General features: G+C 29.0%; 1 protein-coding gene across 1 annotated transcript; it reads left to right on the top strand.

The window, feature by feature from the left end:
- Positions 1-342: 342 nt before the first annotated feature.
- On the top strand, positions 343-4656 carry LOC137817326 (DNA repair protein RAD51 homolog 2). The gene is made up of 11 exons (XM_068620587.1): positions 343-501; positions 820-933; positions 1030-1182; positions 1313-1416; positions 1549-1612; positions 1713-1768; positions 2684-2764; positions 2910-2969; positions 3064-3155; positions 3340-3459; positions 4235-4656. Exons 1-11 carry the CDS (start codon positions 418-420, stop codon positions 4441-4443), a joined length of 1137 nt encoding a protein of 378 aa, XP_068476688.1. The 5' UTR covers positions 343-417; the 3' UTR covers positions 4444-4656.
- Positions 4657-16132: the final 11476 nt, after the last annotated feature.

The raw sequence follows: 16132 nt of genomic DNA, 5'->3' as shown, positions 1-16132 counted from the left end.
CTCAAAACCTACCCAACATTAATCAACTTTAGCCTCAATTTGTGATAAATAAATATAATAATCTTAACTATAAATTTATTTATTTCAATGTTAACTAAAAACTCTAATTTACAATAGTAAAAAGATATGATAAAAGAGTTGACGATATTTTGATGAAAATTTATGATGTGTCAACCGAAATATAATCTATAATTTGTTGATTGAGTTGAAAAGAATAAAAAAAAAACATGAATTTAATATGATTTTTATTATAAATTTTAAAATGATCTATTTATAAATAATATGAAAATTTGAAATTTCATTATTTTTAATTATCTTATCACAAAAATAAATTAATCTCACAAAAATCTATATAGGAACAAATATAGTGTCTGGTTTCGGCGGGAAGCATGAGCGAACAGAGGAAAGGAGCGAAAAATGGCGAACAAGCTCATCAAGCAGATGGGATTGCCCAAATCCATAGCCAACATCTTCACTGCTCGCAACATCATCACCGCCAAGGTAGCCATTTCCACCTCCTTTCGAGATTCCATTTTCTCAATTACTTTGCTATGCTCACCTCTCTCACCGCCATTTTCCATTTCCTATCATACCAAACCCTAATCGCTTACCGCATTCTGTTTCTCATGAATTCAACTTAGTGTTTCGTTGAAAGCACCTTTTGTCGTATCACCGATCAATTATATGCATAATCTAAATAGCTAGGTTCTTCGTTTGTCGCTAGAATCATCGATTAGAACTTTATTTATTTTTTCTCCGTACGTTGATTCAATTGAAAGTAACGATTATTATTTTTTATTTATTTCTTTGAAATTGCAGGATGCATTGTCTCACACTGAATTTGAGTTGATGGAATTGTTGGACGTTGATAAGGAAGAAGTAACATCCGCAATGGCGCATGTTAGCGAAGTCGTGTGTCCACCGTGTCAAACTGTAGATATTCTACACTCTTTCCTCTTTGATTTTACTGTTATTTTTTTTTTCCAGTTTCTTCAGAAATTATTGAATGTTTTGGTGATACTGTAATAGGCGTTACTACTGCTGGAGCAGCGAGTACGCAACGAGACTCTGGCCGGTCATCTTCCCACTCATTTGAAAGGTTTGGATGAAGCCTTGTGCGGCGGTATACCTTTTGGTGTTTTGACAGAGTTGGTTGGTCCAGCAGGAATTGGCAAAACACAGGTATATTGTTTGGTTTTGTAACATTAAACATTTAAATTCATACCGGGATGTCTTTCAGATTTGGATTGTGGAGAAAAGGGGGAATATTTTGTGTAACCATTAACCATGCTGGATGGATTTTACGTCGCAGTTTTGCTTAAAGCTGTCACTGCTGGCTTCGCTGCCGGCTAGTTGTGGAGGGTTAGATGGCCGTGTGATATATATTGATATTGAATCCAAATTTAGGTCAAAAAGGTAGTTGAAGCTTGCATGCAGGCAATGTATTGTTTTCAATTGTATGATTTTATTTACTGTTATGTGTATTGATGGAAGAAACAAATTACAGTATATTATCTTGTATGTTGAATTTACTTTTTTTTCTACCAGATTGATAGAGATTGGAATAAACAGTTTTCCTGAAATATTTCTTAAGAAGGGAATGGCACAGGAGGTATGCAGGTTGTTTCACTTTTCTCAAGTCTTGTCCGGGTTAATGGGGTTTCTATCTAATTCGAACTTGACGAGTATCATTTTTACTTGACACATTGCAGATGGCTGGTAGAATCCTGGTTTTGCGTCCTACATCACTTTCTGAATTTGCTGAGAGGTGCAAATTTCCACGAATTTAGTTGTAGTTAGTTAGTCTCTGAAACAGCAAGGACAGTAAACGGAATCAACTGAATGACATATAAGAACTGTAATAGAATTAGGTACTTTATTAAATAGGTCCAAAAGATGAAAACTTACTAAAGTTTATTCATGTACAAAGAAACTTGCCCAGTGTTAAAAAGTTTATAGAGAAAATTGTGAAAATTAGAGGATGGACATTAAAAGTATCGAAGCTTTAATTCAGAAGGACAAAGCAAAACGTGATACTTAATAGTTTTGCTCTTTGGGAAAAAGGTTTAATGTTTATTAATTACTAATACTATAGGTTACATATGTATCTGAGGTATTACTTTATGCTCAATATCATTTAAATGGACATGGTGTATCGTGATTAGCCTTCAGTATGGACTGGAGTGCTACAAGGCAGTTTTAGTCAATGTCTTTGATTTGTTAGTAAATCAGATTTTATCCTCTTCTCCAGTTGCAATGGGTTACTAATACATCGGGCCTACTCTATCAAGACTATCTTTTTGTCCCTGGTCTGACAATATGCTTGCTAGCAGAAAATAACTGTTGTTTAAGGATTTACTCTTTGTTAAAATCTTTAATTTTAAAAACTCTTAGTAAACTATTTCAACGAAATTCCGTTTGAGCAAGGCTCTCACTAATTTATAAGTAAATGAGAACTAGATAAGGCAATTGGATTTGTGTTCTTCTTGAAGGTTGTGTCTGATTCGTGATGCACTTGACCCAAATCTACAAATTTTCAGTGACAAACTCGCTACATATAACTTGCTGCAGATTATGCAAGATCTGTCATAGGCTTGTAGCTCCTTTTTATTCTTCCTCTTTCTAGTTTTCTATCAGGCAACTCAAACTATTAATATATCAAATGACGTGTTAACACTGCCAGTTTGTACCAGATCAAGGTATCCCTCCTTCAGCAACAAGTGAAATTGCTCATCATTGATAGCATGGCTGCTCTAGTTTTAGGGTGAGCTTAACATTTTTGGCATTGATTGTGGATCATATGTTGAGGATGCTCGCTTTGACTGTTCAGCAAAATTGTAGTTATTTTTATAATATCCTCCCGGTCATGAATGTCTCATGCATTGGAATTCTTCAATTTTTCTTTTCAGTGAACATGAGTGTGGGACCTCTAGACAACAAGCATTGGGTGTGCATGTTTCTTTTATCAAGTATGAACCATACCACCATCACGACTGTCACTTGTGATATTTTTGCAATTAGGAAGTAAGTACATGCTGAGGTACTGACTTTGAAGGTATCCAGGTCACTTGCAGAATTTTCACGAATTCCAGTTATATTGACAAATCAAGTAAGATCTCAATTTGGTGATGAATCTCGCATGTATTCCTTTCAAGGTAAGATAAATATATTTTGGATCAACTGATTTTAAGAACCTAAAAGAGATAAGTTTTTATTGGGAGAGAAGACATTTATTTCTTTTCCATTAAAATCTTCCCTTTTTTTAGTTGCTTAAATTAGCCCTTAGGGTATGGATAGCTTTGAACTAGTAGAATTACATTTCATTGTACTTTTAAACAGCACAGAGCCGCTCTACAATAAAAGATAACCCTGCTACATATGATTCTCATCTGGTTGCTGCATTGGGAATTAACTGGGCTCATGCTGTGACCATCCGTCTTGTACTTGAAGCCAGATCAGGTTGGTTAATTTGCAGTGATTTGTGTCCTCTTGATTTTATTATGTATTCTTTTTGTGAGTGTTTATGTAGATACCACCTGGACTTAAATTGTTGGAGTGGGTGGGGATTTGGGTGGAGATCGTCATTCCCATGACTTCCAAGACACCTAGTACGCATTACTTGATAACAAGTTCAGTTGTCCTTGGAGTCTTCTACATCGTTATTTGTTTGAATCAATATAAATTGGTCATTAATCATTATTTAGTTATCCTTCATTATGTTTGTAAAATAGAATTTTATGGAGATGTGTTTCATTAAATGTCTCCATTCTTAGTTGAAATACTGTTGAGTTTTGGTTAAAAATATTTAAGCGATCAAAGCTTTAGGAAAGCAAAATATAGCATTTAGATGAAAAAGAGTTAGGTTTGAAGCACAATATTAGAATTTACCATAGAGGGTCTGAATAATTTTGACACAACATTGATGACCTTATACCCAAATTGATATTAATGATTTTGGTCGTTTATTTTACGTTCTAAACAGCTTATAAAGAGATCTTTGAATGAAACAGATAAAAACCAAATTTGTATGGGTGTTATGGTCAGGTACTAGTATAATGCAATTTCTAAATGGCGAACCATATAAACAATTGGGTCTACCCAACGCAAAACATATGATTATTTAAGGATTCCTACATTCTAACAACTTTCAATAACCACCAACATATATTTATCGTAACAAATGATTATGTGTCTGTATTTAATATTTGATTTTCAAAAGTTAAATTCCTCGCAGGGCAAAGGTTTATTAAGTTAGCAAAATCTCCCATATCACCTCCTCTGGCTTTCCCCTTTAAGATAACTTCATCAGGGGTGGTTCTGCTGGATGATGATGGGATAGAAATGAAAGGGTCAGAAATAAACACTATTCAGTGCCAAGGTTTGTCATTGAGCTCTCTTGCCGTTAACTCTATGGAATATGTTTTGTGTACGAAAAATACTTAAAATAGTTAAAGCCAGACCTTATGTATTGAATGGCATCCACAACTCAAAGCCTCTTTTCTATATGCTTGGTCGTCATGGAAAAGAAATTCTTGGTCAGGAGGAAACTTTGTAAGTATTAAATGTGCCAAACATGGGGTCTTGGTATACCTGCGTTACTTGAAAGACGTTTGTGTGTTAAATTTTGTCAATCTAATTGCGGGCTTAAAATTCTCATGTTTATGATTTGTGAAATAAATCAAGTTACGAATTTCTTATAATTAAAAAATTAATTGATCATTGGAACTCTATTTGATGGTGTAATATTCTGATTAAAACATAAATAAGTACCCCTACTGTGGATGTCTAAATTATCTAAAATTTGCTATTATCACCTTATTCAATGATTGCATTAGTTAATTGTGCATGATAAGGTAAAAGTGCACTGCCTACCTTGTAATGTAGTCACTGTCTATTGAAAAAATCTGCAATTTAAAGTTACATTTCCCCCTAGGTTTTCCTTTGTCTTCTATTCGTTTAATATATTACAGTTGAAGTATTGACTTTATTTCCAAGTTTAATGAAAAACATGAGAGCCAAAATACTTTGTTTAATTTTGAAAGGGTAAGGCACAAATAATCAGTTCTTAGTTTCTTACGTTTTGTTAGAACCACTATTGTTTTTATTTAGAAACAATATTCAGTTTATACTTGAGGGATATTTAAGATTATAACTCCAAAAAAGGGGAGGGGGATTGAACATTACTCACCAATGTAAAAGGAAAAATCCAACAAAATTTGGGGTCACACTATCCTAACTTCATAAACTTACACTATTATTTTCTATGGTTAATTTTACGTCTAATTACACATTTTCTGATAATTTTACGTCCATTTAAACACATTCTCTATACAAGCATTTTTAAGAGAAAGAAATGAGTTTAAAAAGGTTGTTTTTTTATAAGTTGAAATTAATTTACGTCTAAGTTAATTGATAAAGTTATGTTATATATTTTTTAACCTATGTATCAGTTAATTTTTTTCTTTTTTTAAAATTATGTGAAGAGAAGTTTATGCAACCTCTTGCGTGTCTTTATAAATAGAAACATTATATATAAATACACATGAAATGGAAACAAATACTTAAGGAAATATTGTTCAGTTTAATTTATATATAATGTAAAAAATTGACACTATTAATCAGCCATAACTCATTCATTATTAAAGAATTGACATGATCAACATGAATAAAGTTATCATGCCAAATTCTTTATATGATAGTAAACATTAATTATTAATAAGGTAAATTGTTAGTTGGGTATATTTCATTTTAGTACAATATACCTATAAGACAAACACTTCAATTCATTAATTTTGTTTTAATTTTATTAATAATTTAGTTAATTGAACGCGTGTCATGTGTGTTTATTAGAAAAAAAAATTAACATTTTTATACAATTAATATTGAAGGAAATATTTCATCCTTTTGCTTTGTAAATTTAAAATTTTAGTGCTTGTTTCAAATTTAATTACATATTATCGTTAATTAAAAAAACTAACAATATTAATGTTTTTGTAAGATTGTAGTTTTTTATTGTAATAAAAGTAAAATATGTCAATATTTATTATAATAAATTGATTATTTACCTAAAATAATAACATAAGAATAATGAGAAAAATTAAGGAATGGTCTCTACCTACCATAGTAAGGTATATTATTGGTTGGGAGCTTTTGGGCCCTAGGCCCCTCCTTGTTTAAAAAAAAAGGAAGGGGACTAAATTCTCCATTGATTTGATAACTAATAGAAAAAATTTGAATTAATTTAACATAAAGTATCATAAGGAAAAGGTAAGGAAAACACAGAGATTATTTAGTTTTAAGACAAAATCTCATAAATATTAATATAATTAATTTATCCATGATGATACTAACATGAAATTAATGTAATTCTGGGTTATCTCAAGGGTTTTGTGCGAGATTGCTAGAGATGGATTTATCTTTTTCCCTGTCCCTTTCAAAATTTGTTTGGATTCTAATCTTATCCAATTAAAATATATGATAATGTTAAGTTAATCTAATTTATTAATATAAATATATCAATCTTAATACAGTACGCCAAGTTAAATCATAAAATAGAAAATAAAATATTCAATTATGGTATATTTTGTAATATATTTTAAAATACATAATATTATGTTTTAGAAAACAATATCTACTAAACAGTTTTTTCTATCAGTTGTTGTCAAAATATTTATATTTCTTAAAAATATATAGAACACTAAATTCAGTTGAAATATCTGAAATAAGTATGTTATCAAAATACGTTAGATCTATATCTAAAACTCTTGAATATACTGAAATCAATTTCAAGTAAAAGGTTTGAAGTGAGTGGATGTAACTCGATACTAATTTAATTTTATAAAAACAGTTTAAGTTTACATCTATTTATATAATATAAAATATTTTTTTTAGTTAATTCAACTTTCCTTTTCTTTTTTAATAAGTAATGATATTTTCGTATAACTTAACACAATAATCCGAAAATTTCCTTTTCAATCAATTTTCAGCCCTTTAATTCTTAAACTGATATGTAGAAAATTGATTTAATGTTAAGGTAAGTTGGTTTATGAGTGGTTATAAAATAATTAAGATCATAGTACATGTTTGTTCTCTTGGAACATTTGATTGATAATCAGAGATTACATGTGCATCAATCGATTATGAAAAGTAAATGCTATCTGATTTAGGATTGATAGATATCGGATTCCTAAATACACAACCCTAGAAGAAGAGTGTGACAATAAACTAACAGGTGCACCATGTGATTCTCGATTAGATCAAAGGTCATATCAGCCATGCAATTTCTTCATCTTTAATAACTCATCAATTGCATAAGCATAATCACAATCACTACTTTTTATTTCATTTTCATTAACAACAATATCTTCCCATCTACTCCATACTTATTCAATTTACAATAACCCTTTTTTTTTATCTCTCTCCATTTCTCAAATATCCCAGAAAAAAATCAAGCTTTTTTTTATCATACTCATAAAAGGATATGAATACATCCAAGAAGAAAGTTAATAATATCAATTTTATCATTTCTAATTTTTAGTTGTTATATTTTTAGTGTTATATTTATTTATTGATATGATATCAAAATTATTTAAAATTTATCATAACTGTTACGAAGTGAACTTTAAGTCTAACTCAATCCCATAAAACCGGTTCACGCCGAGACTGTCAACTCGTGCGTGAAACTATATATTATGGGTGGTCCGATAGCGGGTGGCACGATAGGCCCAACACAAATACTCGCTAGGATAGGCTCGAAATGGCTCTGATACCATGTTACGAAATGAACTTTAAGCCTAACTCAACCCCATAAAACCGGCTCATGAGGTTGAGGTTTGCACCCACTTATATATAATGAAAGGCTCTAATCTCTAGTCGATGTGAAATCTCCAACAATAACAAGAGTTTCTTACACTTATGAAATCATCCACTATCATACCGTTACCTGATCATACCTAATATAGTCTCTGACAAATTAACAAGTCTTGACATAAAGAACGTAAAGAGGGTATGTTAAAAATCTTACATTAACTAAATATAAAAACTTCTCATAATATATATAATCCGATACACAATTATACTTCTTAACAATACTACATTGTATAAAACAGCCTGAAGTATCCTATTAATTTAATCTCATTCTTTACTTAAAAGAAAAAAAAACTCTTATAGGACATGGCTTCAAGGTTTGGTTTCTTAATCCAAATATAGTACTTGTGGTAGCGACAGCAAGATTCCAGTGGATTTTACATCTCTTTCTCATCACTCTTATAATATTATGTCACATGATTTGAGTTGGTTGGTTTGAATAAACTAGGTTTTTGTGTGTGTATTGTTGCAAAAGGTGAATCATCATCCATGACGCCCCTCCAACGTTGTTCTTCTGACTTGGTCAGAATTTAAAAAGAAGCGAATGATTTTGTGAACCTTAACAACTCTAATGTGTCTCTGAATCTTGTTTAAGTTGTAAGTACAGGTACCATCAACATTACTTAATTGCATTTCATTACTTAATGCTACTAATCGACGTGGCTCTCTTCTCATCACTGCTCTTTGTTTATTTATGATGTTGCATCTTAATCTCCCCGAAATCTTCATGCTTCTGCAATAGTTTATGCACACAGCAACGTTGTTCAGTTTTACTATAATATTCGCAGTGGCATCATATTCGGAGGGCATGATCAACATTTTTATACTCTTTTTGTCAAACTTGCTGATGCTTTTGGTGTGCGTACCTTAGCAATTTCGTACCTGTTCCACTGTTTTCTTTTGGAACAATCTCGTTTTAAACAAAATAAACTAAAATTCCCATTTTTATATTGCTTTGCCTCCATCAATTTGTCTTAAAAAAATAATTTTAAATTTAATTTAATCTTAAAAAATCAATTTGTAAATAAATTTTACACTCGTTTATATATTATAAATTAGTTTAATATGTAATGAACACATAAGATCTTCAATATATTCTCTTATGCTGAAACTATCAACGTGTACTGAAAGTAGATATTTATGGATGATAACGATCCGATAATGGCAATACCACAAACTTTTGATACACTTTAATTTAATTATTAGATTAAATTAGTTTTTTTATCGTAAAGAAGAGTTAGATATGTTTTTCGTTCCTGTATTATAAGTTTTTTTTTTTTGTTTAACTTTAGATCATACATGTGCTTGTAGTATGAAAATGATTGAAATGAGTCATTTTGTAAGTAGTTGGTTCAATTTGAGTTTTCACTTCATCAACTTACTGGAAGCGGTTACACTAGACATCAATCTGCAATCAAAACAATAACAAATTTTTAAAAAAACTAATAATATTTAAAAAGATATAATAATCATTTCACATGCAGAACGATTTATTTTAATCATTTTCATACTACAAGTAATGGATAGTCTAAAGTACTAGATAATCTAAAATTTGGACCGAAAATCAATTTCGTGTTATAATAGAAAATAAAATCATATTTAATTTTAATAAAATAACTTTTAATATAATACATATAAATAATCTGTTGCATATATAAACGACAAAGATTGAAATAAATCAAGAATATGCCATAAAAACTAGAGTAGATAAACTTAAAAATAAAAACTAAAAGATAAAAAACTTATTTATAGTTAAATAAGTAATTAGATTTGGTTATTATATTGAGCATGATACATGATACAGGTGTTAAGGTGGTCGTGAGATTTCTTAGGATCCACATATTAAAAAAATGAAAATGAAAGAGTTGTCTTTGGTGGATGAATATTTAATATTGGTGTCTCCAAATATGAATAAGATTATAATATTTTTTTTATTATGATATTTGTGTAAACTTAAAATCTCCAAAGTTGTGATTGTGTCAAACTTGGATACTTGTGAACAATGGCCCTAGCATTAATTATTAGGCAATAAAGAAATTATTATTACAAAAAATGCGTTTTCAAAGCAGTGAAGTGTTTTGATCTTAACATTTTTGAAGATCACATCTTCGAACCTTTTTGAAGTGAATTTGCTTCATCGAAAATCAAAATATTCTGATGGCGTCACCAATCTTTATAAATAGTTGTAAGCATTTATTATTATTCACCACTCAATCCTCACACCACACCACCATGTCATCATTCATTCATTGAACATTTGGGAAATTTTGATACATCAAATCCTTTTTGTTAGTGAATCAAAACTCCATAGTTTTCAATTTTTTTCAACAAATTGTTTATGCATATACGTATCATATCACTACACAAAAAACATAAAATAAAAACTAATTTTAGATAAAAATAATAATTAGTTAGTATACTGATTAAATTAAATTTTTTTAAAAAAACTTATAGAAAGGTCTTTTTAGTTTCTAAATTAGTTTCTACGACTGTTAAATGATTTTTAAATTGATATTTAATTAGCAATTAAGATTTTTGCTACCAAATTTAGAATCTAAACAATTGATAGTTAAAACCTTGATAGCTAATTATATATCAATATAGAAACCATTTAACAATAATAAAAACTACTTTAGAAACCAAAATTTTATAATAGAAACCAAACACTCATAATCTATAAAATGATATGGACTGTAATTAATCTACAAAGTAGAATGTATATTTTGCAAATGGGTTGGAATATTTTAAATACTTCATTTCTATATAAAATGTACTTTTTTTATCAAAAGGAAACATAACTCAATTAAAAAAACACAAACATATATATAATTAGCTATCGGATAAGTATTTTCTCAATTTTTTGTATAAGGTTCGTGATAAATGTTCTTGGTATCTCTAATATTGCTTTTATCATTTTTTTTGTTTTTCACTTTTAACACGTGAATGTAAAAGGCACACGTTTTACCTAATAAATCAATGGCATAAGGTTATAAGTCCTAAAATCTTGTTTACACACATTACTTTGTTTTTTTTTCTATGATATGTGAGTTTTAACTTAGACTTTCTTTTGTACGATCCATTTTTATTTAATTTATTTTTTATTGATAAAAATGTTTTTTCTAATCCAATTTAACTTATAATTGACTTTTAATGTTCAATGTATGCAAGTTGAAGAAATTATAAGTGACCACTAACTTATAAATGTTAGCCAAACATCTTTGGGTCAAATTTAAAATTAAAAAAAAAGTTGTTGCAACTTTAGGTTCTAAAATGCAAAGACAAATCATTAAATTTCTTTATTTATTGCAAAAGAGTCCCACACTGTTCCTTTCCCCATTAATCAATTAATGTTACCATTTTCATTAACCCTTAAATTTAATCAACCATTGATGTCATTAGTGATGTCACCTCACATAAATTATTATAAATATTTTATTTTTTCACCTTATATTATACATTTCTCATTATAGTATTACCCTCCTTGTTTCAAGTTGATCATGATTAGTGGCATATAACTATTGTGATTATTCACTAATTAACACAAAATTAATCACAAAGGTTAGAACATAAAACTAAAATGTAGTTTTAGTTTTAGAAACTCAAAATCTAAAAGTCAGAATGAATTCGAACACGCCGTTTTCTAATAAAATAAAATGTTATCTTATACTTTGTATATTTATTATAAATAATAATAAATTAGTTTTGTGAAACTCTATTTTTAAATCTTGAAATATATTCATTCTGTCTCACAATTTTGATTTTTTTTATTGTACCACTCTATTGATGGATATAATAAAAATAACATTTAAAGAGGTAGCAACTTGCATGTAGTTTGTTAGGTTGGTGCAAATAATGATATTTATGAAGCTCATCTGCTTAGTTGTGACGTGCAGAGTAAAACAATTAAGAAAATTATTTAGAATAGTGTCCATGGTTGGATGATAATAATATTTTAAAAATATAATATGTAATTTTAAAATATTAAGTTTTAAATCTATTTCAATCTTACTAAATCGTTTTATTTTTATAAAACAAGACTTGGATTAATTATATACTATAAAATATTTTTATTTTTAATAATTATTCTTATAAAATCTATCTATAAAATAAATTTAATTAATTATATATTGTGAAATGTTTTTTATTTTTAATCTAATATCAAATTTTATCACTACTCCTAAATTTCATTATCCAGGTTAACATTACAAGAAAATCATAAAATAAAAATCAATTATAGAAAAAAATAATAATTAGTTGTTATAGTGATTAAAGTAGAAACCATTTTAGAGACTAAAAAAAATTTTAGTTTCTAAATTAGTTTCTATGATTGTTAAATGATTTTTAAATTGGTATCTAATTAACAACCAAATTTAGAATCTAAATAATTGGTAGTTAAAACCTTGATTATTAATTAGATATTAATTTATAAATCATTTTAACAATAATAAAAATTAAATTAAAAACCAAAAATTTGTGTAGTCACTAAAATGATTTCTAATTTAGTCACTGTAACAACTAATTATTTTTTATTTTTAAAATTAGTTTCTATTTCGTGATTTTTTTGTTTTAGTGTAAAGATATAAAAATTTGGTTAAAAATAAAAATATAAAAGTTAATTTTCTCCTTCTTCAATTTTTTTGTTTTGGTGAACAAAACGCACCCTTAGTTGGAAGGTTGACACTGACTGGGCCTTATCTTCTTCTCCTCTTTGCACGGCACAAGCCACACACAAACGGAAATCAATCAATCAAATAATATTAATATTAATATTATTATTATTATTATTCAATGAATCAAATATGATTATTATTATTATATAAGTGACAATGGAAAGCACATAAACAATATGATTCTTAAGGCAATAATTGGGTTACGTAAAGGGAATAAATTAATGGAGTAAAAAATGTAAGGAAATGGCCTACATGCATATTAAAGTGGAAAAGGAGAATAAAATAATAGGAATAATTTGAAGTAAAATAATCCAAAAATGGAAAAGTTTGACAAAACGAGTTCATAAGATATTGAAAAATGGCTTTCCATGAATGGAGAAGAAACCTCCACGTCTCCCTATGCTTAAACCTCGTACACGTATCCAACCAAAACCTAACTCTACTTACCATTATTCAATTCTCTCACATTTTTTATTTATATCTTTCTTTTCATTCTTTCTATGAATAATTATGTTTTCACATTCTTTATTAAATACAATTTTATTCATAATTTTATTTTAATACTTTATTTTAATGTAAAAAATGTTTATTACAATATTAATATGTAATTATTAAATGGTTGTTTTTATATTATGCATTCCAAAAGTATTCATATTCCGCTTTCTACACTATCGCGAAAACATCATAGTAGTATTGTTTATGCATGTTAAACCCTTGTCATTTACTGTACCAATTGTAATTGGTTTGGTTAGTTTTATTTTTGGAAATATAGCGAGATCTCTTGCAAGTGTAATATTGTAGGATTTTATTCATTGTAAGTGAGTTTTTAAGGACTAGAAAATAGTTTCAGGATACAAGTGATATATTTTAAATAATATCTGAATATTTTATTATTAAAGTGAAAAAATATCACTACAAGAAAATCATGAAATAGAAATCAATTTTTAGATACCAAAATAATTAGTTGCCATAGTAACTAAATTAGAGACCATTTTAGAAACTAAAAAAGAAATTGGTTTATAAATTAGTTTCTATTATTGTTAAATAGTTTCTAAATTGGTATCTAATTAGAAACCAAGGTTTTAGAAACCAAATTTAGAAACTAAATAATTGGTAGTTAAAACCTTGGTTGCTAATTAGATACCAATTTAGAAACTATTTAACAATAATAGCAACTAATTTAGAAACCAATCTTTTATTTAGTTTCTAAAATGGTCTCTAATTTAGTTACTATTGCAACCACTTATTTTGGTATCTAAATATTGGTTTCTATTTCATGATTTTCTTGTAGTGTATATAATTAGAAAAATCAGATTTTAAGGTTTCATTTTAAAGAATCACAATCTCTCTAGATTTTTCTTTTTTTTGTTGCCTTTTCTCAAACTTTTTGAATGACGATTGGAGTCTACCATTGGGTTACTCACAAGGAATACTAATAAACTGTTCGATCATAGTTTTAGATAGAGTAAATTTATTTCTACTTATTCTTCCTTTGAGTCAATTTTAAATTTGTTAGATTATCTTTGGTATTGACTTTGCATGTGACATTTAGAGCTTCATGATTAGTTCATGTTAGTTTAGAGTCATAGTGATATGTTTGGATAGTTGATCAAGACTCTGTGGTGCAGGTTAAACTACCTTTGGGTTGTGTAGGATTAGAGCTCTTTATGAGCACAACCGGTCAAAGTCAAGAAAGGGAAGCTAGTTTTATTTTCAATAGAATCCCAAGTTAGGGGATTTGAATATGGGGGTAATGTGCTCACCAGTCTCAAATCTTCTTGCAAGGATGTTTGATTTTGAGTAAAAGTAGTATTTTGATTCAAATTAAACCTTAAACTGGTTGATTATGTGTATTTAGTATTGCATAGGTTGATTTTATTGTGAATGAGTGATTGAATATATTTTGTTTCAGATTGTAATATTAGTATGATTGTATGAATCATTTGAGGTGTACTATAATGCATTTGAAATGTAAAAATTGTTGTGAGAACATGTTTAAACCAGATTTTATGCATATCTTGCTCAAGCGAGATATTTTTCACTTAAGTAAGACCTCATCGCTTAAGCTAGCTCCAGACAATGAGTTCCAAACTTACTTTTGCTCAAGCGAGACCCATTTTTGCCCAAGTGTGAGGAAATTTCGCTCAAGCGAAAATGAGATAAATTTTGAAGTGTTCTTAGGCTCAGTCTCGCTTAAGCAAGAAGATTTTCACTTAAGTGAGATAATTTTCGCTTAAGCTAGAGTAAAAAAACTTATTTTTTATTTTCGCTTTTGAGAGCCTAGTGTATTATTATTTATTATTTTTAAGTGAAAATTTTAAATTTTATTTAAAAAATGATTAAAGGTAATTAGTTATGTGTTTAAGTGAATTTTGTAATATATTTGAATTGTTTAAGAAAGTTCAAATGTGATGTTATTGAATGGTGTATTAATGTGTTACATGAAGTATGAAATGATGTGAAAGTGTGATCAAGACATAGTATTTTCAGCAAAGGAAATACCATGTCGAGATTGTTATTATGGCGTATTGATTTGTGAGTGTTTGTGAATGAGACGATTCTGACTCTACTAATATAATGAAATCACATAGATAGAGTTATTCTATTAGTGAGAGTCGAAGGAGGTTCATATGATTGAGTCAGGTTTGAAAGAATTGATCAGAGCAGATCATATGGATTTACCCTGTGATGTGAGATGATGAGATACTGATATGATTATACGCATAACTGTGTGGATTCATAATGAGTACTATGATAGGTGCAAATATCTGGATGCTAATTTCAATACACGAGTCTTCCGGAAGTAGAGTCAAGTGTCCATACATTGATGTTAATAGATTTTCTGGAATGAATGATGTGGAAATTGAGATAATGGTAGACACTTGACTGTACAAATGATGATTTTAGATAATGGATGATGTATAATGATTTATATTTTTGTGAATGAAATTTGTTTTATTTAAAAAACTTGTTAGAAAGTTTTAAAACTACTAGCTTACCTTGTTTGTGGATGTTCTAATTCTTTTAAAAACCTGTTATGGTTGTGTCTTACACGAAAGCAAAGATTATAGGTAATGGAGTTAAGTATTGAGGAGTTGGGGCATTAGTAATGATTTATTTATTATTTGAGTTGTTTTGGAGTATATACATTTTAGATTCCTTATAAAAGTAGAATATTTTTGTAATAAAATATTGTGAGTATAGAAAATTGAGGATGTTACAATTGTTGTTGGAGATCCCACATCGACTAGAGATTAGAGCCTTTCATTGTATATAAGTGTTTGTGTTGAGCCGATTTTATGGGGTTGAGTTAGGCTTAAAGTCCACTTCGTAATATGGTATCAGAGCCATTTCGAGTCTATCCTAGCGAGTACTTGTTGGGCTTATTAGGCCACCCGCTATCGGGCCGCTATCGGACCATCCAAAATATATAGTCCCACGCACGAGTTGGTAGTCTCGGCGTGAGGGGGGTGTGTTGGAGATCCCTCGACTAGATATTAGAGCCTTTCATTGTATATAAGTGGGTGCAAACCTCAACCCTATGAGCCGGTTTTATGGGGTTGAGTTAGGCTTAAAGTCCACTTCGTAATAATTGT

This window comes from Phaseolus vulgaris, unplaced genomic scaffold (assembly GCF_000499845.2).
Source record: "Phaseolus vulgaris cultivar G19833 unplaced genomic scaffold, P. vulgaris v2.0 scaffold_30, whole genome shotgun sequence".
Taxonomy (NCBI): Eukaryota; Viridiplantae; Streptophyta; class Magnoliopsida; order Fabales; family Fabaceae; genus Phaseolus; species Phaseolus vulgaris.
The sequence above is the reverse complement of the archived record's forward strand: the minus strand, read 5'-3'. Positions and strand labels throughout refer to the sequence as shown.